This window comes from Vulpes vulpes, chromosome 14 (assembly GCF_048418805.1).
Source record: "Vulpes vulpes isolate BD-2025 chromosome 14, VulVul3, whole genome shotgun sequence".
Taxonomy (NCBI): domain Eukaryota; kingdom Metazoa; phylum Chordata; class Mammalia; order Carnivora; family Canidae; genus Vulpes; species Vulpes vulpes.
The window spans coordinates 75,155,780-75,183,503 of NC_132793.1; the positions used below are offsets into that span (position 1 = coordinate 75,155,780).

General features: G+C 34.0%; 1 protein-coding gene across 4 annotated transcripts in view; it reads right to left on the reverse strand.

The window, feature by feature from the left end:
* Nucleotides 1-27,724, reverse strand: part of TENT2 (terminal nucleotidyltransferase 2) — a 133,254-nt gene that overhangs the window by 7,464 nt on the left and 98,066 nt on the right. For all 4 annotated transcript variants that reach the window (XM_072736925.1, XM_072736924.1, XM_025998255.2 and 1 more), the window contains exons 9-13: nucleotides 22,933-23,009; nucleotides 22,431-22,559; nucleotides 17,866-17,909; nucleotides 9,594-9,730; nucleotides 224-315 (exon numbers count right to left, since the gene is read on the reverse strand). In XM_072736925.1, coding sequence (XP_072593026.1) covers nucleotides 224-315; nucleotides 9,594-9,730; nucleotides 17,866-17,909; nucleotides 22,431-22,559; nucleotides 22,933-23,009 — 479 coding nt within the window. The remainder of the gene's footprint in view (nucleotides 1-223; nucleotides 316-9,593; nucleotides 9,731-17,865; nucleotides 17,910-22,430; nucleotides 22,560-22,932; nucleotides 23,010-27,724) is intronic.

Genomic DNA, 27,724 nt, shown 5'->3' on the forward strand with positions numbered 1-27,724 from the left:
ATCTTAAGTGGAATTTAAATAAAAAATTGGAAGAAAAAAAAGGAAGGAAAATTTTTATCACTAAATGACTTGCAACAAAAATGAATGAATGAATGAATGAACGAATGACTTGCAAGCCAGAATGTAAATTTGTTACTTTTAACTGAAATACAAACTGGATTTAAGTAATTCTCAGTACCACAGTGATAACTGGATGGCAAATAAGTAGTTGTGGGAAATATACCTTCTACACAGATGTATTTATTTCTCCACTCAATACCATCAGGCCTGGGAATGGCTTTGGCTTCACGAACTGAAATCATTTGACTGTTCCAGCTACAAAAAGAAAACCATAATTGTGTTAACTCTTTTCTTAATTTTTCCTAGCCCCTCTAATTTTCTCACAAAATACTGAAACTTGCCTTGACTTTCAGTCCCACAATCCCCATTTCCCCTTCTCCTTTTTTCTCCAAAGCACGTCTTCTAATCATTTGCTTACTTAGTATGTTATTGTTTATTGTGTGTCTTCCTCAAGCAGAATTGAAGCTCCAAGATACTGGTGATTTATGTATTTTTTTCACTGTTCAAATAGTTGCTTAGTACAAAGTGGGCATTCAATATGTATTTACTGAATAAATGAAGTAATATGAAAAATAAGAAAGCGTAAGGCAAAAAATGTAAAAATTTTGTTCATTGTTAGCACCTCAGTAAGGACTTCTTATTTGTTAAGAGAAATGTAAATTGTGTTGCTTTCTGATATCATTAAATAATTTTTGTTTACTGTATATCCATTTGTGTGATTTGGGAGAAAATTTTATAATTATCCAAGAGAAGCCAGTAGATACTGTTTTAGGAAAAATTAATACTCTACAAAATAATGCTGTTATTGCTGTATGTCAAATGTAGCTATTAACAGTACATTTGTATTCAAGTAAAATAATTTTCTATCAGCATGTCTAAAGGTAAATTGTCCAGTCTTTAGTATGTACTAACCTTACATGCTGTTTTTTAAAAATTTCTTTACAATTATAATAATTCTGCACAAGTACAGTTTTCTTTTTCTCAAGGAACATTCTAAAACATATGACTATTCAGGTTGTATACAAGAGATAAATGAGTTTGGAAAATAGTTGATATCTTTTTTTTCCAAGCCATATTTAGCTTTGTCCACCATTTCAGTTACAATAGAAAAGACCAAGGTTTGGGACCTTCCAACTCTAGCACTATCCTATCCTTCTTCTATTTATCAGATAAAAACAATTCCTAAGAATATAAATGGGGGTCCAATATGGCATTTGTTGCTGGAAAACTGATTAATCTCTATGTTAAATATGCAAAAAAAATTGCATCTTGTGAAGTTTGATAACTGAAAGTATGACTTTCTATTTTTTTTCTTATGAGCACAATTTAGAAATACTTTGCAAAGACAGCTTTAAGTTCTTTAAGAATACATATCAGAATTTAAGCTTTTAAAAAACTAAGTGGGTTATCAAAGAGAAAAGGTATTAACTACAGTAACATGTTTTAGATATTTCATGTATAGCAGCTCCATTAGTATAAACTCCAAACAGAAAAGTAGTACAGTGTTCTGTTGGTCCAAATGTTTCCAAAATTTTTAAAAAATAACAATGTAGGGGCACCTGGCTAGCTGAGTGGATATGTAGAATATGCAACTCCTGACCTCAGAATCATGAGTTTAGGCCTCACCCTGGGGGGGAGAGATTACTTAAATTAATTAATAAATAAATAATAACAATAAAATAGCAATGTAAAGGGGAGAATTATATAACCACAAGCCTGAACCAAACATGATTACCGTAGAATTATACTTTATACCATATAAGATCTATTTCACTAATAAAATGAACTTTTTTCCTGAGACTACATGTTTCTCATTGAACTTACAGAACAGTTGAATCTGTAATAAAATTAAAATTAGAAACATTATGTTAAAAAAAGGACAGACTGAGGGGCTCCTGGGTGGTTCAGTCTGTTAAGCATCTACCTTTGACTTGGGTCATGATCCCAGGATCCTGGGATCAAGCCCCACATCGAGCTCCTGGCTCAGGCAGAGAGCCTGCTTCTCCCTTTCCCCACTAACTCATGCTCTCTCAAACAAATCTTTTTTTTAAAAAAAGATTTTACTTATTTATTCATGAGAGACGGAGAGGGAGAGAGAGAGACAGAGAGACAGAGAGAGAGAGAGAGGCAGAGACACAGGCAGAGGGAGAAGCAGGCTCCATGCAAGGAGCCTGACATGGGACTTGATCCTGGATCTTCAGGATCAAGCCCTGGGCTGAAGGCGGTGCTAAACCTCTGAGCCACCCACCCAGGCTGCCCACAAATCTTTAAAAAAAAAGGGGGGGGGGGATAGACTGGTTTTTTTTTTTACTTTCAGACAAGTCAAGAATATTGAAATACTGTATCCTGCTGTTAAATTACAATTTGTACTTTCTTAAATCAAAGGAACTCTCCTCACCAGCATACTTGTATGAAATCCAACCCTGAATTTACATCACATGCCAATACCTGGTTCTGAATTGGGTCAGAGAAACATATGTAATATACCAATATTCATTTTAACCAACCCAAATAATGCAGTTATTTAAGTGGCTGTATCATCTGAAGTACTCCATAAAGAAAAAAATATTTTAAATCACTATTATCTAGACTGATTCAATCTATTGCATTTTCAAAGCACTTTTAAATACTTAACTATTAAATATTTGAAATCATAAAACCTGATATATAACTTATATACTGTTTTTACTCTTAGAGGTGAATTTATTTTTTTTTTAGATTTATTTATTTATTTGTTTATGAAAGAGAGAGAGAGAGGCAGAGACACAGGTAGAGGAAGGAGCAGGCTCCATGTTTTGGAGCCCGATGCGGGACTTGATCCCGGGACTCCAGGATCACACCCTGGGCAGAAGGAAGGCACTAAACCACTGAGCCACCCAGGGATCCCCCTTAGAGGTGAATTTAAATGTAGAATTCAAATGGCAATTTAGAAACATTTTCCCTAAATCTTTCTTTAAAACAGACTCTAAATTAAGCCTTTTATCATACCTATTTTTCCTTTTTTTCTTTTAAAGATTTTATTTATTTATTCATGAGAAACACAGAGAGAGAGCAGAGACACAGACGGAGGGAGAAGCAAGTTCCCTCTGGGGAGCCTGATGCAGGACTCCATCCCAGGACCCTGGGATCACGCCTTGAGCCAAAGGCAAAACGCTCAACCACTGAGCCACCCAGGCTTCCCCATACCTATTTTTCTACCATAAATCAGTTGCCATGTAAAAATCTATCATTGTTGCTCAGTAATTGAAATGTAAAATAAGATACAGTCTAGGGACGCTTGGGTGGCTCAGTGGTTGATTGAGCCTTTGGCTCAGGTTTTGATCCCAGGGTCCTGAGATCGAGTTCTACAGCAGGCTCCCTGCCTGTTTCTCCCTCTGCCTGTGTCTCTGCCTATCTCTCATGAATAAATAAATCAAATCTTTAAAAATAAAAAAAGACACAGTCGATAGAAAAGGAATGTATCAGAAAAGTACAGAATAGCGGATACAGGGTTTAATTTAATCTAAAATAGATTTGATAATATATGATAATCTCTCGAATATAAAACTGAGTTTACCAACTCTACATTGGTAAGATGCTTGCTTCTTTTTGTCAGTAATGATAATGAACTACTGATCTATTAACTCTCTTCTAGCCATTCTTTCCGTGACAAAGTATTTTTTTCAAAATACTTCGCTTACTTTGGAACATTACAAACAAAAATTCACGTCCAACAAATAAAGTCAAAACTACAGGTCTGAATGGTGTGGCTATACAGATAGATACTGAGCAAGACTAGTAAAATTAAGTGAACAAATATATATAATTTTATTTTATTATTAAGGGCTGGGAAGCAAAAAGAAAATTTTGTTAGGGATTTCAAACCTTGTAAGCAAACAGAAAATTCTGCTTTAATTCCAGAGTTTTGTTTTGCTTTGTTTTTCTTCTGCCTGACCCGTTCTTCTCCCTAACCCCTTAAATACTAGCATTCATCAGGACCTTGCCTCTTCCGATCCTCTTCTAATGCTACATCAACCCTCCGAAACTCTTAACAATCTGCAGTTTCTTTCCCAATCCTTTTCTCCAGCTCTGACCTTGTTACTAAGCTCTAGGACAATTGTTGCAACAATTAGAAACTGCCACTTAGGGCAGCCCCGGTGGCCCAGCGGTTTGGCGCCACCTTGAGCCCAGGGCCTGATCCTGGAGACCTGGGATTGAGTCCCATGTCAGGCTCCCTGCATGGAGCCTGCTTTTCCCTCTGCCTGTGTCTCTGCCTCTCTCCCTCTGTCTCTCATGAATGAATGAATGAATGAATGAATGAATGAATGAATGAATAAATAAATAAATAAATAAATAAATCTAAAAAAGAAACTGCCACCTGGATGTCCTACATGCATCCCTGTGCCCACATTTTCAAGACTGAATTTAAGATATTCTGTCCATGGCCAGTTATTAATATCATTTGCTTACATATCTCCCTCTCCTCAACTCTCTTACCCTTCTTGGTGCACTGAACTTAGTTGGTTGAAATACATTCATAATTAAATTTTTGTCTACTTCAATCCTTTCCCCTCCAGCTCAACGTGGCATGGAGAAAAAGTAAGCAACCATGCTGACCTTTAAATTCACAATCTTACTAGTGTCTATGCACTACCCTATCTGTATTTAATTCTTCCCTGTCTGCTTCGGGGCCCACACCAATGATGCTTTTTATCCCTATTTTTTCACAGAAACTAGCTGGGTCCTGGACCCCGTGTGGGGTCCAGGGCCTCCATCCATGTGGACCAAAGTTCCAATGGTCAGCTTTCAGTTCTCATATTGTACTTGATCTATCAAAAAATGTGACATAGATAATCACTCCATCCCCTTTGAGACATTTTTCCCCCCTTTGGATTATAAGACAACACATTCTATTGGCTTTCCCTCTATCTCGATGATCCTTCCTTTTTGACATAAATTAGTTCCTTCTTACCCCTACCTCATTTTTATTTCATTTTTGTATTATGAAAAATTTTTTTAAAGATTTTATTTATTTATCTATGAGAAAGACAGATAGACAGGCAGAGACACAGGCAGAGAGAGAAGCAGGCTCCTTGTGAGGAGCCCGATGCAGAACTCGATCCCAGGACCAAGGGATAACGACCAGAGACGAGGGCAGACGCTCAACTGTTGAGCCACCCAGGCATCCCTGTATTATGAAATTTTTCAAAGAGAAAAACTGAAATGCATAAAACTCAAGAACAAATGAAGAGTTGTTAACATTTCACACATTTGCTTGTGTACATGTGCATGTTTTGAACCGAACTATTTGTTAAGCTGTGGATATCAGGAAACTTCATTTCTTTATTCTTTGGCATGTATCTCCTAAGAATAAGGCCATTTCCTTTATAACACCAACAGCATCTAGAAATTAACAGTAACTCAAATGCCTTTCATAATTCCTCCACCCTAATCAGATTACAATCAAGGTTCTTGTATTTGATTGTTTCAGCTCTTTAACCTGGAAAAGTACTCACACTTATTATTTTTTTTTTAATGGCATTGACGTTTTAAGAGAGTAGGATCATTTTTCAAAGAATATCTACATTTTGAATTTGTCTATCTCTCTTTACTGTGTCATTTAACATATTCCTGTATCTTCTGTATTTCCTATAATCCCTTAACATTGGGCCTTTTTCCTATCTACATTTCCTTGGTTTTCTCAAACAGTATCATAGCTTTAAACACCATTTACCTGTTGACAACTCCCAAATATATAACACTAACCATGCCTCTCTCCTGAACTCTAGATTTGTATATCCAACTATCTACTCAATACCTCCACCTAAATATTTTGTCAATCGTACAAAATCTTAAAATCAAGAACACCCCTCCTTTGCTCTCCCCATCACACCCAATGGCATCTCCATTGTTTCAGTTGCTTGGGCCAAAAACTTAGAAGTCATTTTTGACTCTCAGCTACATCTAATCTGTTGCAAATCAATATACAAGTGGAATCTGGCCACTTCTTATCCACTTCCACTGTAACCATCTTTATCCAAGCTACATCCTTTCTCTTAGATTATTGTAATATCCTGAGTAATCTCTTTCCTTCTGCTCTTGGCTCCCTTTAGTCTATTCTTACCTGTGATAAATCAAAGCAGATTACATCATTTCTCTACCAAAACCTCTCCAGGGTATCCCACGTCACCCAGAGGAAAAGCCAGTCACCCAAATTAACCAGATTAGATTAGATGGCCTACATGACATGGACTTTCTTAATTCTCTTTGACAGCATTTTCTTCCATTCTCTTCCAGTCACACTGGCCTCTGCTGTTCCTTGAAGATGTTAGGCAAACCCCCACATTAGGGTCTTTGTCTTTGCACCTCCTTTTCCCTTTGTTTAAAAAGTTCTTCTCCATAAATACATAACTCACACATTCCTCTCATACAGGTCTTTATTAAAAGGTCACCTTTCCAGGGGACTTTTCTCTCACCATGCTAAGTATTAAATTGCAATGCAGGTATTCTAATTGCAAAAACTGCATATATCAAAAAAAAAAAAAAAAACTGCATATATCAGAACCTTTTTTGCTTTTATTTTTCTCCACTTAATACTATCTAACATACTATACATTTTATTTGTTTATTGTCTATCTCTCCATACTACAATACATACTACAACGTAAGCTCCATGAAGACAAAGATTTGTGCCTATTTTGCTAACTGCCATATGCCCGGTGCACAGAGAAACAGCTTGATATGTAGTAGGAACTCACAGATCTATAAATTAAATGAGAGGAAAAAATGAGAGTAAGAAAGGAGACAGAAAATTTGGGCCTTTGTAATTTCCTTCTTAAAAAAATGTATTCAAAAAAATGTATTCAAGTATGTAGGTATGCATTTTTAACTCAAGAGATAAGACTAGTAGTAATGGATGTGATTAAATAAATATCCAGGGAATAAACAGGATTACAAAATAGGTAAACTTACAAGGTTCCCAGAATCTCTAGCACTTAGAGTCTGTAAGATATTTTAGTTTTATTTTGTTAAAATACAAAATTATTACATTCTGACTTTATTTTTTCCTAGATTCTCTGAGCAACCTGATCCTACTTTTTGGTCAGTTCCCTGTCCCAGGTACAGTTCTAGCAGCCTAGCTTCATTTTAAGAATTTTCAGCAGCGGGCAGCTCTGGTGGTGCAGCGGTTTAGCGCCACCTGCAGCCTGGGGTGTGATCTTGGAGACCCGGGATCGAGTCCCATGCCAGGCTCCCTGCATGGAGCCTGCTTCTCCCTCTGCCTGTATTCCTGCCTCTCTCTCTATGAATAAATAAAATATTTTTTAAAAAAATTTTCAGCAGCAAGGTTTAAGAGAAAGCTGTGAGTGAAGTAGATAAGAAAATCTTAGTAATTTTTAAATGGCCATACAAAATTTCTGCAACATTTATTCCACATACTCAAGCATCCCTCGATAGGCACTTAATTCTGTCTTCAGGTAAAGAGAATTTTTAATTGCATATCTCAAAGTTTAGAAGAAATCCTTACAAACATTTCTAACAGCTGCCAGAATTACTTTGCACAGCACCTAGTTCATTGCCATGACTACATTCCTGGCAGTGTTCCCTACAGTCAAATTTATGAAGATATCTGGTATGAAATAACAATACATTTGACAAATGCACTATATCATGAAAGATTTATGTCTCCTAAATCATGCATCATCGTGATAACAAATGTATCCAAAAGTTCAAAACCTCTTTCAAAGTCTCAGCATCCTAGCCAGTATCATTTGGCACAACCAGCTAGTTTCTGTTAACACGAAACTAACACAAAACTGTTCATCTACCATCTTGTTTCAGTCCAGCAAAACAGCTGACTTTCATCATTGGTATCTCGATGCTCTAATCCTAAACTATACATGGCAGAAAAATACCTTTTTTCTATGAATCATTTTCCCTCTCTGCAAACTTCACTAAATTTATGATTAAAAAAAAAAAAAAAAAGACGATGCCAATATATTCTAACAATTAAGAATGTGGTTTTCAAATCAGACCTGAGACTGTACTGCCATGGGGGGGAAGTTTCAAGGACACAAATTCCCTAGGCCTCACAAGGGGTTACTATGAGGATTAAATGAGGTAATACATAGGAATCACTCACAATAACTAAGTAAATACTTACTAAACAGCAGCTATTGTTATTGCAACATTTTATAAATCTTAACTCTAGAATAACCTTTATAGTCTGTTATGTTCCGTATCTCATATAGTCTTAAATCTTTTTTCATCTTATGAATGAAGGCTCCTTCCTTTTCATCCTTGTTCCCTGGACTTACACTCTGGTCCTAGTCATCTTTAATGCTGATTATTATAACTTCATTCTTATTGAACTACTTTGCACCAGCACTTTTCCTACTCCTTTTCTTAACTTGATTCAGTAATTTTTAAGTCATCTTAAGGATCTTTGCAACATGTCTATAATTTTACCCTCTGCTTCAAAATTATTTATAGCAGGAATTTTTCAAGTACCTACTCTCAGCACTAGGCTAGGTACTGGAGACCCAACTGTAAACAAAACAGACACAATCTGGTAAAAGCTTTGCTTTGAGGAATTACTTCTTTCATGCCCTATGTTTCAAAACATCTGAGTCAGGTTTCTTTAGAGCTACTCCATCATAGCAAGTAAGGCAATACCAACAGTGCAGTAAGGTATTATAGTTAAGAGTATGAATTTTGCAGCTGTGTGATCTTAGGGCAAGTTTCTTCACTTCTATATATGCTTCACTGGTAAAACGCACTTGATATAATACCATATCATACGGCTATTATGTAAATAAGATGACACATATAATCTCTTTGGAAGTTTTTCCCACCTAGTAATATTTATTTATCATAAATACTATTATTATTCCCCCTCCCCAAATCTTTTCAAAATGGTTACTGTACCCTCCTCCTCTAACTTTGTAAAACTCCTACGTCCTTTCTCTTCTCCCCCCATCCCCTTCAAGCTTTTCAAAATTGATCAGAAGACCAGCAATCCCTAACCTCACTCAATCTGGACTAAAAATTCTCTTAAACATTCAGTTAAGTCCAGCCTGATTATACACTTTAGTGTTCCTTGTTTATATAACACCCTCAGAAGAAAAAAGGAAAGGAGTTTTCCTTGGTTTTTGTATACAAACACAACTATTTAGGTATCAAGTAGATCTTCTTCAAGTTAATCTTAGCTGTAGTTTTTACTATAAATCTTAACTTCCTAAAAACAGATGTTTCAAACTATATAGCACCTACACAAGGCTCACACATTTATTCCAGTCCTAATATGGAAACAGGGAGCTAAACATAAAATGGGATCACTATTGAAATCAACTAAAACTGGGCTCACTGAACTATAATTTTTCATTAGATAGGAATATAAAATCTATTTAGTTTCTAATAATTAATTAGATACTAAGTTTTATAAACTACACATTTCTGCACAAGATCATAGCACTGAAATGAACAAATATAGCTTCTGACCCAAAGTGCAGCATTTACATATGTAAATGAATAAACACAATTTGAAGTTCACTTACTCAAATTCCGTAGCATAATATTTAAGAAAGCCCAGTAAGAGGTCCCCAAGATTTGATTCATTCTTCGAGAGGTAAGGAGGAACATTACATGGAGCTTGATGTACAAGGTGCAGCTGTATAGCCGGACTAAAAGATTCCTGTCAAAAAGAAAAAGGAGGAAATATAAAACACACACTAAAAACTTTACAAATCCTGATCTAATGCTCTCTTAAGAAGAGAGAAGAAATCTTTATGTTGGCAGTTTGGAAATTAGAAGATTTTCTTCCACTTAACATTTCACCAGTGTATGGAGTATGCCAGAAAGTATCCTAAAAACTACTGACATTCTAAACCACAGCTGAGGCATATCGCTCAATTTAATCAAGTGGATCCCTGCAGCACCAAAAAGATTTTCTAACTCATAAATAAATCCTTACTGTACATACCAAGATTTCATCACATAACATACAGATTTCTTTATAAATGTACCTCCTTCTTAATTGCTTCTACAAAAAGCAGTTGTACTTTATAAGGGCTGTATTAAGATCAAGGTAAGAGCATTTTCTACCTGCCACGTAAATTTCTCTTATAGGCCATAAAAGAGACTAATACATGAATAGTACTTAAACCAATTTTAAGATTATTAAAATTTTATTTCATTCTTGTATTTTGTATCTTAATGGGAAGAGAAGACAGACATTCAACATGAATTGAACTTGAAAAGACAAAGAGGGCAGGGGAAAGAAGAAAGATAGGAAACAAACCAGCAAGCGATATGCAGCAAACTTTTATCACAATATTCATAAAGGAGGGTTAACATTTGCTTGTAATCCACACCCAAACAACACACTTATTAGAAAGAATACTATTGGGTACTTAACTCTTTTTGCCTACACTATGCCATCCATCTTCGCATCTGATCCTTCCTCTATTAGCAGCAAGTTCTGGCTCTAAAACATACTAAATGAACTACAGAGATTCTCAGGTAATACATATTCAAATGTTAGAAAACATTCTCTTTAAGGTAATTTGCACAGTTGCCCTTATGACGTGTTTTCTACATTCCCCTTTGCCACCAGAGTAATAATAGATTTTTTTTTTTTTTTTAAAGCAACTAGGTAGGGCAGCCTGCGTGGCTCAGCAGTTTAGCGCCGCCTTCAGCCCAGGGTGTGACTGGAGTCAAAGAATCGAGTCCCACGTCGGGCTCCCTGCATGGAGCCTACTTCTCCCTCTGCCTGTGTCTCTGCCTCTCTCTCTCTGTGTCTCTCATGAATAAATAAATTTAAAAATAAATAAATAAAGCAACTAGGTAAGGCATGACAGTTCTTCTTAAGGTTCCCAAATACCTAACAAATTAACCTCGCATTTATGGATACCAATTCAATTAGTAATCCAACTTTAAAAAACAGAGGCTCCGGGAACCCTGGGTGGCGCAGCGGTTTAGCGCCTGCCTTTGGCCCAGGGCACGATCCTGGAGACCTGGGATCGAATCCCACGTCGGGCTCCCAGTGCATGGAGCCTGCTTCTCTCTCTGCCTATGTCTCTGCCTCTCTCTCTCTCTCTCTGTGACTATCATAAATAAAAATAAAAATAAAATAAAACAAAATAAAATAAAAAATAAAAAACAGAGGCTCCCCAAATAACTAAGTTGTAATACAGAGAAGCATAGTAGTGCATCTATTTAAAGGTAATCCTCAAAAATCATTAGTAAAAATAAAGGAGCAAGAAAATAAAAAATGCTCTCCCTTGTCCTATTACCTACAATTCTATCCATAATTTTTTTTTAAGATTTTATTTATTTATTCATGAGAGACACAGAGAGAGAGAGGCAGAGATGCAGGCAGAGGGAGAAACAGGCTTCATGCAGGGAGCCCAATGTGGGACTCGATTCCAGATCCTGGAATCATGCCCCGAGCCAAAGAGGCAGACGTTCAACCGCTGAGCCACCCAGGCATCCCTATCCATAATTTTTAACTACCAAGAAGTGATTACTTTTCTCTCAGAAGACAATTCTATTCCAACCACAGTTTGTAAAGCTGGCACTCCTAAACTTGGGTCTTTCCCTTATACTTCTAGCAGATTTAGTATTACTTTAGGAGACTCAAGTAGAAATCTAAATTGTCTCTAAGACTAGGGGGAGTTAGGAAAGAAGTCTCAATTTATAATAAAGACTGAAGGCAGACGGAAGAGCAAAGGTACTGCCTCTACTACCCTTTGTCTTTTACTTGCTAAGTGTAAAACTGGACTTAGGACAGTATTTTAAATAGTAGAATTTCAATCTTATTTTCTGGCTAAACAAAAATGTAGAACCTAAATTCAAATGAAAAGGAAAAGAAAAATGGGTCACTGTTGAATAGATTCCGCTCTGAAAGCTTACTAATTTTGTCGTCTATGACACAACACAGTAAGCATTCAGTTTATGAACTGATGCTGAAATAAAAGTCATCTTCTTACCTTAAGTTTAAAACTGAAACTTTAAAAATTTTTATTTTGTTCAATAATTAAAAGAAACAATTAGCAACTGTAGATTAACACTGAAGAGTTTTGATACCTACTCTACTAAAATAGTGAATTGTTTTTGGACCAACAATTTGACCAGTCTCCTCTTAGCTCCGCTATTCTTTTTTATAGTCATACAAAAAGGGCCATGTCATACATACTAGGGGAAAACTGAATGAGAAATCTAAACTAAAAAAAAAAAAAAAAAAAAAAAAAATTTAGGGTTCAAAAGACACTACAAATAAAAATTGCATTTAACCATCAAAAATCCCCATTTTTTATAATCATTAACATTACAGAAAACTCCTCTGCTTAAGAAAAATTTCATAGAATTTTTTTTTTAAAGGGAGTTCTCCCATGCATACATATTTAAGAATAATCTGTGTTACTTAGGACAGGATATGGGTGGGAAGAATTTAAGCTAACATATTAGAAAACACATAAAGACCAATCCAAAAGTCAAAGAAATTACAACCTAAATCCATGGAAAACCAATTTAACTGATACAATGTAACATCTAATTTTCAAAGCATTTGGGGAAGGTATTATCAATACTAACCGCTACTTGTTTTTAATATGAAGAAGACATCTTTATTACTTTTAAAGGTTGTATCTTATTTGGAGCCTCTAATAACCAAATCTGTAATGACATAATTCCTAAAAACATTTTCCAATTGATATTTGAATGCTAACATTTTTGAAGCTACACATCTTCCTTCAATCAATGCCAAGTTAAGAAAAATTTAATGGGCAACCCCTCAATAAACGTCTGTAAAGCTTTACTTTTTTGTTTGTGTAATTGCCTATCTAAGGACACCTGGGTGGCTTAGAGGTTGGGCATCTGCCTTCGGCTCAGGGTATATGATACCAGGGTCCTGGGATCGACTCCTGCATCAGGCTCCCCACAGGGGAGCTTCTCCCTTTGCCTATATCTCTGCCTCTCTGTCTCTCATGAATGAATAAATAACATCTTAAAAAATAATAATTGCCTACCAAAAATGGCAAAAACATCTTGTGCCAAATTCCATTATTTTCTGAGACTGTGCCATAATATCTTACCTTCAAAGTTTGGACAATTAAGCATTTTCTGGAATAAATTGGGCTGGCTAAACCTTTACTTGGTAACTGTTCTTTTAAAAAGATACAAGCCTTAGAGGTACCTGGGTAGCTCAATCTGTTGGATGCTGACTCTTGATTTTGGCTCAGGTCATGATCTCAGGGTCTGTGCTCAGCATAGAGTCTACTTGAGATTTTCTCCCTCCCTCTCCCTCCACCCCTCCCCCTGCTTGCACACACATGTGCTCCCTATCTCTTTCAATAAATTTATTCCCTAATCTATTTTTTTAAAGATTTTATTTTATTTCCTTTATAAATAGGGAGTGGGTGAGCAGCATGAGAGGTGGAGGGAGAGAGAGAGGGGAAGCAGACTCCTGGCATCAGGTTCCACACTCAGCTCAGAGTCTACTTGAGATTCTCTCTCTCCCTCTCCATCTGCCTCTCTCCCCATGTGTGCATGCATGGATGCATGCTCTCTCTCTCTAAACAAATAAAAAATATACTTTTAAAAAAGATACATGACTTAAATGAAGGATGACTGTTTTCTACCTCCAGGCAAACAAAGAAATTTAAGTTATATACTATTCTAACAATATGAATTATTAGAGCCTGGATATAAACACTGAGTAAGGTCTCAAAGAAAAAGATAACTGATATAGAGTACTTAAGCAGAGTTCTGCCTGAAGAGAGAAAGAACTAAATGATATTGAAGTTCTACCAAGCTTTTTCCTAGTTGTATGTAGATTACCACTAATTGGTGATAACATGTTAAAGACACGATCATTAAATTTCCTTTAAATTATATCTGCTTTTAGTAAAAAGTTTAAAGTTTTGAAATCAACATAAGTATCATAAAGAAATACTATGATGAAGTGGTTAAGAGCATGAGCTTGGGAGTCAGATCTAACTTTGAAACTATTAGCCATATGAATTTAATCAAAGTACTTAGCTTTCCAAAGGTTCAGCTTCTTCATCTACAATGTAAGAAAAATAACAGTACTCATAGAACAGTAACATGGATTAAATGATACAATGTATGTAAAGCACAGCAGCAAAAGAATTCCCTATATATTATTTAGTATATGCCAGGCATCATTATCGTTAGAACTACAATTCATACAATGCAGTATGGTTACCTACTAAAATAATGTATTATTTCAAAATTAACTTCCTTATAACTTTTAAAATTTTAGTAGTATCAACTTTAAGAAAATGTTTCTTATCATCAAAACAGACTTCACCAAAATTTTTAAATTTCTCTTTTTAAAGGAATTCATTTATAGCCTGTTTTACATAACTAAAATCCTTCATATTATATGCATTTTAAAATTGAAAAAAGTTGCTATATGTGTATACATATGCATATATGTAAAATTTAATATATTTTCAATATACAACTGCACAGAGGAATTCTACATTCTCAGAATTCCTAATCTCATAACTATAAAAGATGGCATTCTGGAATATGAAGATACCGTTAGAGAAAGAAACAAATATAAGTTGTCTTCTAAATGTAGGTAATCTCATAATGTGCATTAAAATAAAGATCCCCTCCAAAGCTTACCCTGAGTTTCTATATGTGAATTTTCTCAATTTCCTTGCTTTAACTCCATACTAAATATTCTGTCCTCTATGACTCATGTTGCCTTTTTAAATCAATAAGAATTAAGTAGTAATAAAACTATACTATATTAAGATACAGCTTTAAAAACAGAGACACGGTTATATATAGTCTTTCATCCTTTTCTTGCCTAATTTAGTATCCTAACTGAATTAAAACGCCAAATCCATTTTTAAAATAAATATATTACCATAAGTTTGAGAAAATATGAAAATAACTTTAAAAAAGCATAATACATTTAACATGTTATTCTATTCCAAAGTTTTTATCCTACTTTTAAAATTCTGTTTAACTATATTAGAGAAGCTCAAAATTTAAAAGAACCTTGTTCCTTTGCAAAATAACAAAGTTTGTTTTTGTTACTATAAAGTTTTAAGTCATTCTCAAACTTATTTATACAAGCTGAAATTGTCATACATGTTTTTCATAAAGAACGGTTTATCTGTATAGAAACAATCAGATATACACAAATGATATATTACTGAATACTACTATCATTTTGTCTTAGCACAGAAAAAGAGAAAAAATATCAGTTTCTGGATCCATAATTTGTGACTGTACAGCTTAAATGAGTAATATAACATTCCTAAGACTTAGTTTCTTCATCTGTGAATCAAGGATAATAATACTATAGAAGTTTACTTGTTTAGGATTAAGGATACTGTATATAAAATTTATAGAGTGCAGACATAAAATAGATACTAAATAAGCTGATTTGTTTGTTCCATTTGATGGACCACTGAGAAAAGCACTCTACTGATAAATCACCTTACAGATTTCAGATAAAATTTAAAATCTTGTTAGAGTTGACAGTAAGTCCTTAACCATGTAAGCATCAACCTTAAAGATAATGTACTTTAAATATTTATGATATGTGTGGGAAATATCAGGAAGGGAGACAGAACATAAAGACTCCTAACTCTGGGAAATGAACTAGGGGTGGTGGAAGGGGAGGAGGGCGGGGGGTGGGGCGAATGAGTGACGGGCACTGAGGGGGACACTTGACGGGATGAGCACTGGGTGTTATTCTGTATGTTGGTAAATTGAACACCAATAAAAATTAATTTATTAAAAAAAAAAATTTATGATAATGTAACCACACCTGAAAGCAAATTAAGACATTCTTAAATCTAGCAGGTCTTGCTATTTGTATTTTTAAGGACTTGGAGCTGAACTCCAAGTATTAATCTAGCTCCTTATTACAGGTACAGAAATAAGATTATTACCAAAACGGGTGGAGAGTGTAGGGTGAAGATGGTGTATGTGAAGAGAAGTCAAAACTCTGTCATGGGGGAAAGCCAGTAATTAGAAACATGAAAGAGAAGTAAAAAATGAGGCTCTTTAAACTAAGATATACCAGTTTAAACTAAGTATATTAAACTAAGTATAAGTATATTATTAAACTAAGATATACTAAGAACCTGGGTATCCAATAATAAAAACAGTAGGTCTATTCTGTTCTCCAGCATAGTGCATTAAACTGAGATTTCATTAGTGTTTTATATTAGTAAAAAAGAGCTCATGTAGCACAGGGTTTTAACTGAGATTTCTGTAGAAGAATCTGTTCCATACCAAATAAGAGACTAAAGGATAAGTTTAACCAGTAGATGCTTTGTATGTGAAAAATATACACAGCTCTTTCTATACTGAAACCTAGGTCTTAAAGAACAAAAAAATGAAACAGTAAACACCCAGTCATCATCTTTGACCTTTCAGTATAAGCTAAAGAGTCAATACTTTATTGGAGGGAGAAAACCATGCAAGGTTAAGGACAAAAGTTCAAGTTACTTTTATTTCTATACCTTCTGATGCTTTCATTTTCATAATGTTTATATGAAAGCATAAATACTGATCCCTAGCAATAACTGAAATTCATTACAATAGTTCTTCATCACAGTAGAAATTAGTTTTTAAAATGAGAAACACAGGATATCCAGATTCCAGAAGATTCTTATAGATGGTGTCTTTACCACATGACCCACCACAAACTGGTGGGTCCTCATTACAAGAAAACTCTATTACAATGAATCTTTTATTACCCAGCATTTTGCATGTGTGCATTACAATAACAACCCATGTTCAAAAACAGAACATCAGTTCTTCTCAATTATCAAAAATTAAGCTATATTTAATTTAGACTCCAGTCAAGTAGATTCACATTTTGTATGATACATACAGAGTAAGTATGTCCTTTGAAAATTGATCACTCAAACCAGATACTGTGTTTTGCAACTATTTAGTAAGTTTAGAAAACAGTTCTTTTTTTTTTAAGTTTATAAATCTGGTAGAAATTATATGGTTTCAGAAGGTTAAACAATCTAAACAGATAGTTACATATTTCCAAATAACCAGGAATAAGGAGGACTATGAAGGAAAACAGAAACAGTAGGACTATAAAACAAGAAAACAGAATTCTGGAAAAAAGAACACAAAAAACTGGAAAATAAATAATAGTAAATAGTATATAGATTGCGAGTATGTACATGACCTAGGTTTCTCTAAACTCAAAGGGAGTACATACCAAACTTTTCCTACTAAGCACACTTCACTTCTTTAATGTTTCCAATCAACATCAGGAGTCTTAATATTATGCACCCAAGGAGCATACTGATGTTACTTCTTTTGGGTATGACTTGGTGAAATCAAATGAAAGATAAAATGATTATCCAGTTGTTCAACTTTTTAATTTTTTCCCCTGCTTTCAAAGTATACATACATTGGGATGAAAAACTTCTGAGTTACTAACTAGAAAAATGCTATAAAACTATAATTGAAAATAGCATGAAGAAAACTAGAATGAGTTTAACTGGGCCTTGACCAATTGAGCATATTTAATTCCTATTTGGGAAAATCATGAGCATCATGCAAAAAATTCTACCACTAACATAAATGACCAGACTGTCTGACAATAACCAAATAAAATATCACAGTCTTCCAAAAAAGTACGTGAAATATTTTTAATGTGCTGGTGGCCAATGCCTCAGCCTGTATAGAAAATGTTATCATATAGTTAGAAGGTAACTATTACACCTTTTATATTCACATTAATACTGCATATAATAGTTCCACATATACTTGTCATAATATGTATTATAATAATTTATAAGAAACACTTACTGGGTAAATTTTTTGGATGGATGGAAGGATGGGTTCAGGTAGGGCTATAAAAAAAAAAGTTTAAAGCTTCCGTGATTCACATAATTCATTTTACAAAACAATAATTTGTAAGCTACACCCCAAGTATAAGACTATAAGGGTTTCTGCTTAAATTCAACAGTTTCTGTATATTTTGTGAATTAATTCTGATCCCTAAAAATTTAAATTTCAAATATATCTAAGTTGATAACTTAAGGTTTGTTAATAAACTATGTATGCTTCTATATAAACCAATGTTCTTTACATGGTTTTAGAAAAATAGGCCATAAATGGACACACATCATTTGGTCCAACATCAGACACAAACACGAAGTAAGCAAGACAAGGATTGTTCTACAGATATTGAATGGACACTGTTAAGATGGATGTAGCTACTAAAAAGAAAATTTTTAAATACAGTCCAATGATCTTGTATCATGAAAGAACAACATCTGTATCATAACTGCCCCCTTTATTTTTAATTTCTCAGTTTTAGGAAATTGATCTACTGGGGAAAAAAACTGAAAAACAATCTTCATCTTCACAAATTTTTATAAAGAAGGCCTCAACAAGTTTAGAAATATAAATCAGGATATTTATATACCACAATTGGCTATAAAAAAATAAAAATTTCATATAAAGGAATCATTATCTTCATAGATTACTTTTTTAATTGTCATTCTTCATTCTTCAATAGCTTTACCAAAATCCAACGTCATTAAATGCATTAACAGTAATTTCACATTATAGGATAAAGGGAATAACATGAAAGGCAAAATGCTTAATATTCACAATAAAAAAAATACAATATCTTGAGTACGGTAGGATACAAGTAATGTATTTTTCAAGATTTAAGATTAAAGACCAAATATAATACTGTATGATAAACTACGTATTTAAGAATTAGAGATACATTATATATAATTAAGTAAACTCAGTAACCATTATCTTTAATTTGCAACGTAGCAAAAACCTTTTTAAATGACTTCTAGAATACATTAGGTACACAAAACCAACCATTATTACCAACTTATCTCCAACTGTGATTATAAATGTATACATTTCTATCCCATAGTATTTATATCTCTCTTCTGTATCATGCTTCATATCCAAGTTGAAATTGGAATAAAATAAAATTCCATGATACTCTTGAATGTTCAGTGTGTGACTGAGGGAAAAACTCCTTACTTACCGGAACCACTCTTAGGAAGTAAAAATATTTTTCCCAGAGTCATTCAAATGCTCAAAAGTCTAGAAGATCCTACAAATAAACTCAAGCCCCAGTTACTTTAATCCTAAAAGTCTTTATATTCATATAATATTTTTAATGACTAATAATTTTTGCTATAATACAGAAGTCAAACTGGAAAATCTTATGAGAAGTGAGTTTACTTATTTAAAAACCTGAATTCCTTTCTCACTGAAAACTCCTAATAAAGTAAAAGTATAATTTAAAAACTGAAGAAAAGGTTATAGAGAATTAGAAAAAAAATTTTCTCACTCTAGAATAGTAACTAGAATGCTAGAAGAGAGAAACAAATACCAACCATTGCATTAGGGTCTTTCAATAGACAAAGAGCCTTTAGAACTAAGCAATTTGAGGGGCATCTGGGTGGCTGAGTCGGTTGATTTCAGCTCAGGTCATGATCTCAAGGTTGTGGGATCAAGCACCACATGAAGCGCCATGCTGAGTATGGAGCCTGCTTAAGATTCTCCTGATCTGGGATCCCTGGGTGGCTCAGCTGTTTAGCACCTGCCTTCTGCCCAGGGCGTGATCCTGGAGACCCGGAATCGAGTCCCACGTCAGGCTCCCTACATGGAGCCTGCTTCTCCTCTGCCTGTGTCTCTGCCTCTCTCTCTCTCCCTCATGAATAAATAAATAAAATTTTATTTATTTTTATAAATAAAATTTTAAAGAAAAAAAAAGCAACTGGTATACTATGGCAGTTATTTATTAACACTATCCTCATAGTAACCTCAAAGCCTTCAGTAGTTTTGCAAATGTTTATTTTACCCAAAGCAACATACATTCAGGAAGAATCTGGCTGTAACATCTATTTTTTCTTCAAAATTCGGGACTTAAAACTTCTAAATTTCTCAAAAGCAAAATAAAACTTAGATTGCAGCATCTGATCAATTGATAACGCCTTCAGAATAACTACTCTCTAAGATTTTACTTTGCTTACATTTCAGATGAGAGCTCTCTGGTCAAGCCCCCATAAATTTACACATAAAAACATTCCATTCTGATCAAAATTCAACTAAAAATAGATCTTCAACAGCACTAAGCAACAATTCTGAGAATTCAAGAGTAATTTTAAAATGCCTGAGATAGTTCCAGGTCTGGTAACATGGTAAATAGTCTATGAATATTTCATCTGTATTATTATTTCTAACCAGTTGATACTTTTGCCTTTTTATTATTAACCTTAGATTGCCATTAAAATTTCTTGTCATTGAGTTTCTGCCCGTCATACTTTCCTCAGTCACTTTCAAGCAAATGTAGTCTATTACTGACTGTGAAATTCATCATAGGAAATGTTTTCATCTTTTTCAACCTTTCTGCATACAAAAGTCTGTTTCCTTTCTCTATTCATGGCAAAAAAGATATTAAAAACATTTAAGAAATTAAATGAAACTTAAAGGTCCACCTAATCCAACTATTCCTGTTATAAGTAAGAATATTAAGATCAGAAAGATAGAACAGCTTTGCCAAAATCACAAATACTACTTCACTGTGGCGTGACTGGAACTGCCCAATACACCTTGCAGACTCTTGCATGATGAAAAAAATACAGCTACTTATTTCAACCTAATTTCTTCTAGTGAGGGGTAGCTTCTTAAAATTTGCCAAATAATTCAGTTATTCTTTAGTTCTGCATAGTTGAGGTCCTTTAACAAAGACCTAGAAACGGTGATTAGAGTGCCATTAATTACAAACTATCTCAGTAAATGGGACTGCTTTGTCAAAAATAAAAAACCTTTAACAAAATCTAAACAAAATTTTAACATGATTTCTTAACACTGGTAAAATACTAATGTCTGAACTTTCAACTTGCTTGCCAAACCACCTTGAGGGACCTGTAATTAAAGTATATTTTTTCCCCCAAGATTTATTTATTTGAGAGGAGAGGGGCAAGGACAAGAGGGAGAAGGCAAAAATCTCAAGCAGACTCCCTGCCAAGCAGAGAGCCTGACTTGGGGCTAAACTGCAGGACCCAGAGATCATGACCTGATCTGAAATCAAGAGTCTGATGATGCTTAACAGACTGAGCCACCCAGGCACCCCTAAAGTACACTTTCTCTAAAGATGACAATCAAATGTAATCCATAAAAATGGAAGGAAAGAGCATATATTATGGACGTTCATATATGTTAAATGCTGTAGTCAAATCTAATTTTTAAATCACAGTGTCTATTCATTTTTTAGTTTCAGTTGTGACTTATAAAGTACATTTGACTAAATCTAAATAATTGATAAATTTTTGACATAACTTTTCAATATCTGTATACATATGAATATATACAAACTCTAATAGATACTATTCTTAAAATTGGTATCACATATATTAGAGTATATCACGGGTATTTTCTTACATCATTAAATATTAGGGCATCATTTTTAGTGGCTAACATTATAATTATTTCAATTATTCCCCCATTCTTATAAATTTAGATTTCTAATCTTCTATTATTTCAACAAACACCATGAAAATCAGCCTTATATAAATCCGTGTATGCATCCCTGATTACCTTGGGATAAATTCCTAGAAATGGAATCACCAAATCACACTGAGCCAAAGGGTATGAACATAAATATCACTATGTTATATTTGCTTCCTAAACTATGGACGTAACATTAACCCAGAACAGATCAGACCCTAGACATCCTGATAAAGGGTCTATTATATTAACATGAAGTCTTCTGCCCATTCTCCATGCCTGCTCACAAGGAATAAAAACTTCTTTGACCAAAAAGAAAATCCTGCCTCAAGTGAAAAATTAAAAAAACATGATGAATGGTGCTTGAGCTTATTTTTATAGACCTTCTGAACATGCATGTGCCTCAACATAATGGGTCCACAATACAGCAGTAAAGTTCTTTGAATTCAAAAGTTAATACTGAAAAACTGTCATAAAATAAAAAACACAGTGAAACTTCCTTATGTTTTCCAGAAAATAACATTTCTTCTTTTGGAGGTGGCAGGGAGTTTACAGTCAGACGGAGAGAGAAAAATCTTAAGCAGGCACTATGCCCAGCCCAGCACAGAGCCCAGTACAGGCGCTTGATCCCATGATCCTGAGAGCATGATCTGAGCCAAAATCAAGAGTTGGATGCTTAATGGATTGAGCCACCCAGGTGCCCCCAGGGAGTAATATTTCTAAAACATTTGTTCAGAGCAATGAATTAAGAAATATGGTTTTATAGGCCTTAGAAAGAACTTTTTAAAACAATAACTGTTTGAAGATAGTCAAGAGAGAAGACATCATAATGAAGTTTAACTGTGTTTTCACTTTAAAAATTGGGAAAAACCCAAAATACTTACTTTGTAAATAGTGCAAAACCATCAATACAAGACTATAGCTGCTTAAAGTACCACGACTGGCATCATTTATTTCATGGTGACTCGCCCACTTCTTAATCACCAGTACTAACGGACGAACTCGATTTTCAACTGAAAGTAAAATTGAAACTTAAAAATGATAAGAAATTATGATTTCTTTGAAAGTTTATATCATTTCCCAACTCCAACAAAGAGTATTGCCTCCCTGTTTATTAAATACTGTGTTCACCATAAATATGCCTTACTTTTAAAAGGCATCTTAATCACCTTTAAAAATTATCAATTATTAAAATTTGTTTTATTAACCTATAACTCTGGTAGTATATAATTTTAGTGTAGCAATATATTATACATATAATAAAATGAGATACTATACATAAACATAATTAAACAGATGTCAATATTTATTACAAACACCTTTAAAAAAGAATAAAGAATGAAAGATATAGAGAAGATGACAATTATTTGGAAATAAACAACTTACGGTATGCATAAGTTCTGAGAAGGAATGTGTTTCTTATTCCAACAATATTGTTTACATTCAAGTCGAATTCCACACAACTGTGAAAAAGAGAGAAAAACACTTTAGCTCAAGTGTTTAAACAAACTCACTCCCTAAAATAATATCCACTACCCAATGATGTAAAAATATCATGAGCCCAAAGGCCCAATACTTTAAAATGAGGCATAAAGAAATAAGAATAAATATACTCAGTATATCAACTTTAATATGATTTGGTATATATTAAAAATATAAAACACAATTATAGTTGTAAGATCTACAATGTACTACTAACGCTCCAATTATTCTCAATAAAAGAAAATTTTTAAATTTTGCAGTCCTTTCTAGATAAAATTATGTGACCAAAACCATTCCTAACCAAGTTACACATCCTTAACTAATTTGGAACTAAAGCATCATTTGCTTTAAAAAAAAAATAGGAATAAATGCCAAATAAAATATAGGTTTAAAAAAAGAGAGTCTATACATCATATTCCCTCTAAAAAGGATAAGACATAAATAAGATACAAATTATAAAATTATGCCGAATTTAGCTACTGATATCTGAGAAGAACAAACACATAACAGAAGGGTTACTTCTTTGAAAGCAAAGATATCGTGCAATTCACAATTTAGAAAATAGGGCAATAATGATGAGATCTACAAAGAATACTTAAATCCAAAATGAAAGGAAAGATTATAAATATAAATATATTTATATTTATAAATAAATATATTATCAAGCCCAATTTCTGAAGAGTTTTTCTATGAAAAGACTGCCTAAAATAAAATTTAATAAAATTTCCTTCTATAAACTTTTAATTATAAAATTTGACATTTACCAATCCAGATTTTCTTGTTTTGTGAAATGAAATCCTATAATCTTTCCATTAACCATGCATATTACTAAAAGTGGATAGTAGTGTTAACACTTCAGATTGCCTTTGGGAAACTTAAAGCAACAAAGGAGTTATTAGATTCTTTAATTGCATCTGTGCAAAGGCTAATACCAAAACCAATTTGCACTTCCTTTATGTAACTCAATAAAGAGGAAAAAACAGAAGGAAACCAGTTTGCAATTAAAAACTTTTCCAAAAATATGATTTCAGAGCTTTATAAATATCCACAGTACTTGCTTCAAATTCTACTTCTGGAAATACTAAAGTAATCCTATAAATGGAAAAAAAAATTTTATTTACAAAATGCTTATTCTAACAGAGGAATAAGTAAATTAATCAAAATATATTCATTCAATGAAATACTAATGTAAAGCCATTAAAAACGAAACCAGGGCAACACAGGTGACTCAGCAGTTTAGCACCACCTTCAGCCCAGGACCTGATCCTGAAGAGGCAGGATCCAGTCCCATGTCAGGCTCCCTCCATGGAGCCTGCTTCTCTCTCTGCTTGTGTCTCTGCCTCTCTCTCTCTCTCTGTCTCTCATGAGTAAATAAATCTTTAAAAAAAAAAAAAAAACAGAAAAATATTCAATGATATAACCAAATACCCATGATAAATAAAAAATTATAATCTCAATCTTAATTCTAAAAACTCTTATGCACTCATATATATTCATAGAAGGACTGTAATTTTACACCAAAATGTTAACATCACTTATCTTTGGGTGTTAGAATAGACTTTTTTTTTTTTTTGTAATGGTCAGTATAGAGAAGAAATATAAACGGGTATTTATAAAGAACACTTAACAATGAAAAAAGTTTGCATAATTATCTTAAATACAAAAAGAAATACACCCAACACAGGAGCATCCAAATATTTTAAGCAGTTAATAACAAACATAAAGGAAATAATCAACAGTAATACAGTAACAGTGGGGGACTTTAACACCCCACTTAAATCCAAATAGAAAATCAACAAGGATACAGTGGCTATTGTATCCTTGACAATAGACACACTGGACTAGATGGATTTAACAGATATATTCAGAACATTCCAGGGGATGCCTGGGTGGCTCATTGGTTGGGCATCTGCCTTGGCCCAGGGCATGATCCTGGTGTCCCGGGATGGAGTCCCACATCGGGCTCCCTGCATGGATCCTGCTTCTCCCTCTGCTCGTGTCTCTGCCTCTCTCTCTCTCTGCATCTTTCATAAAAAAAAAAAAAAAAAAAAAAAAAAGAACATTCCATCCCTACACAGAATACACGTTCTTCTCAAGTGCACAACAACAGGGCATTCTCCAGAACAGATCGCATATTAGGCAACAAAACAAGTCTTAATAGAATTCAAAAAAATCGAAGTCATTCCATGCATCTTTTCTTGACAAGACTATGACGCTAGAAATCAACCCCAAGAAAAAAAACTGGAAAGAACACAAATACAGGGAGATTTAACATGCTACCAAACAATGAATGGGTCAACCCAAAAATCAAAAAGAAAATTTAAAAATATACGGAGACAAAAATACAATGACCAAAAATCTTGGGAAAGCAGCAAAAGTGGTTCTGAGGGGAAGTTTACAGCAAAATACAACTACCTCAAGAAGTAATAAAAATCTCAAATACACAACCTAAACTTACACCTAAATGAGCTAGAAAAAGAACAAAAGGGACGCCTGGATGGCTCAGCAGTAAGCACGCCTGCCTTTGGCTTAGGGCATGATCCGGGATAGAGTCCCACATCAGGCTCCCTGCATGGAGCCTGCTTCTCCCTCTGAGTATGTCTCTACCCCTCTCTTTCTCCGTCTTTCATGAATAAATAAATAAAATCTTTAAAAATAAAAAAAAGAGCAAAAACCCAAAACCAGTAGAAGGAAGGAATAGAGATTAGAGCAGAAATAAATGAAATAAAAACTAAAAATAACAATATAACACACCAGTAAAACGAGCAGCTGGTTCTTTAGATTGATAAACCTAAAAAAAAATAAAAAAATAAAAAATAAATTGATAAACCTTTAGTCAGACTCATCAAAAAAAAAAAAAAAGAGAGAGAGAGAATGAGAGAGAGGACTAAAACAAAATCACAAATGAAAGAGGAGAAATAACAACCAATATCACAGAAATACATGGGATATAAAAGGATATTATGAAAAATTATATGCCAACAAATTGGACAACCTAAAAGAAATGGGTAAATTCTCGGAAATATATAACCTCCCAAAACTGAAGCAGAAAGAAACAGAATATATGAACAGACTGAATACTAGCAATGAAATTAAATTAGTTTTCAAAAAACTTCCAGCAAATAAAAAAGTCCAGGACCAGAAGTCTTCACAGGTGAATTATACCAAATATTCAATGACGAATTAATACGCATTCTCCTCAAACTATTCAAAAAAATAGAAGAAAAGGAAAATTTCCAAATTATTCTATGAGTCTTGCACTACCCTGATAACAAAACCAGATAAAGATACACAAAAAAGAGAACTACAGGCCAGTATCTCTGATGAATACAGATGTAAAAATCCTCAACAAAATATTATCAAGCCAAATCCAATCCAACAACACATTACAAAAATCATGACAATCAAGTGGGATTTATTCCTGGGATGCAAGGGTGGGGTTCAATATTTGCAAATCAATCAACGTGACACATTACATCCATTAGAAAATGAATAAAAACCATATGATCATTTCAATAGATGCAGCAAAAGCACATGACAAAGTACAACATCTATTCACAATAGAAACCCTCAACAAAGTAGGGTTTAGAAGGAACTATCTCACCATAATAAAGGCTAAATATCGAAAAGCCCACAGCTAACATCATACTCAACAGTGAAAAACTGAGTGCTTTCCCCCTAAGAGCAAGACAAGGATGCCCACTCTCCCCATTTTTATTCAACAAGTACTGGAAGTCATAGCCTCAGCAATCAGACAAGAAAAAGGAATAAAAGGCAACCAAATCAGTAAAAAGAAATAAAACTTTTACTATTTGCAGATGACATGATACTACATACAGAAAACCCAAAGACTCCATCAAAAACTACCAGAACTGATAAATGAATTCAGTAAAGTTGCAGGATACAAAATCAATATACAGAAATCCATTACATTTCTTTTTTTTTTTTTTTAATTCATGAGAGAGAGGGAGGGAGAGAAGCAGGCTCCATGCAGGGAGCTCAACATAGGACTGGATCCCAGGCCTCCAGGATCATGCTGAGGGTGGCGCTAAACCCCTGAGCCACTGGGGCTGCCCCCATTAGTGTATCTAAGAGCAAAGGAAAAAAAAAGAAAAACCAGTAAACAGATTCTTATCTACAGAGAACTGATGGTTACCAGAAGGGAGATGGGTAGCAAATAGGTGAAATAGGTGATGGAGATTAAAGAGTACACTTATTGTGACGAGCACTGAGTAATGCACAGAATTGTTCAATCACTATATTCTACACTTCAAATAGAACTGTACGTTAACAATGTTATTAAAATATAAAACTAAAAAAAGAAAAGAGACAAGACGAGACGAGACAAAAAGAAAAGAAAGAAAAGAAAAGAAAAAAGAAAGAAAAGAAAAGAAAAGAAAGAAAAGAAAAGAAAAGAAAAGAAAAGAAAAGAAAAGAAAAGAAAAGAAAAGAAAAGAAAAGAAAAGAAAAGAGGTACACCTAGGTGGCTCAGCTCAGCTCATTAAACATCTGACTCTTGTTCTCAGCTCAGGTCTTGCTCTGAGGGTTGTGAGTTCAAACCCCACCCAGTGTGGAGTCTACTCAAAAAAAAAAAAATTTTTTTATGATTTTATTCATCTATTTATGAGAGAGAGAGAGAGAGAGAGAGACAGAGAGAGAGACAGAGAAAGAGGGAGGCAGAGATACAGGCAGAGGG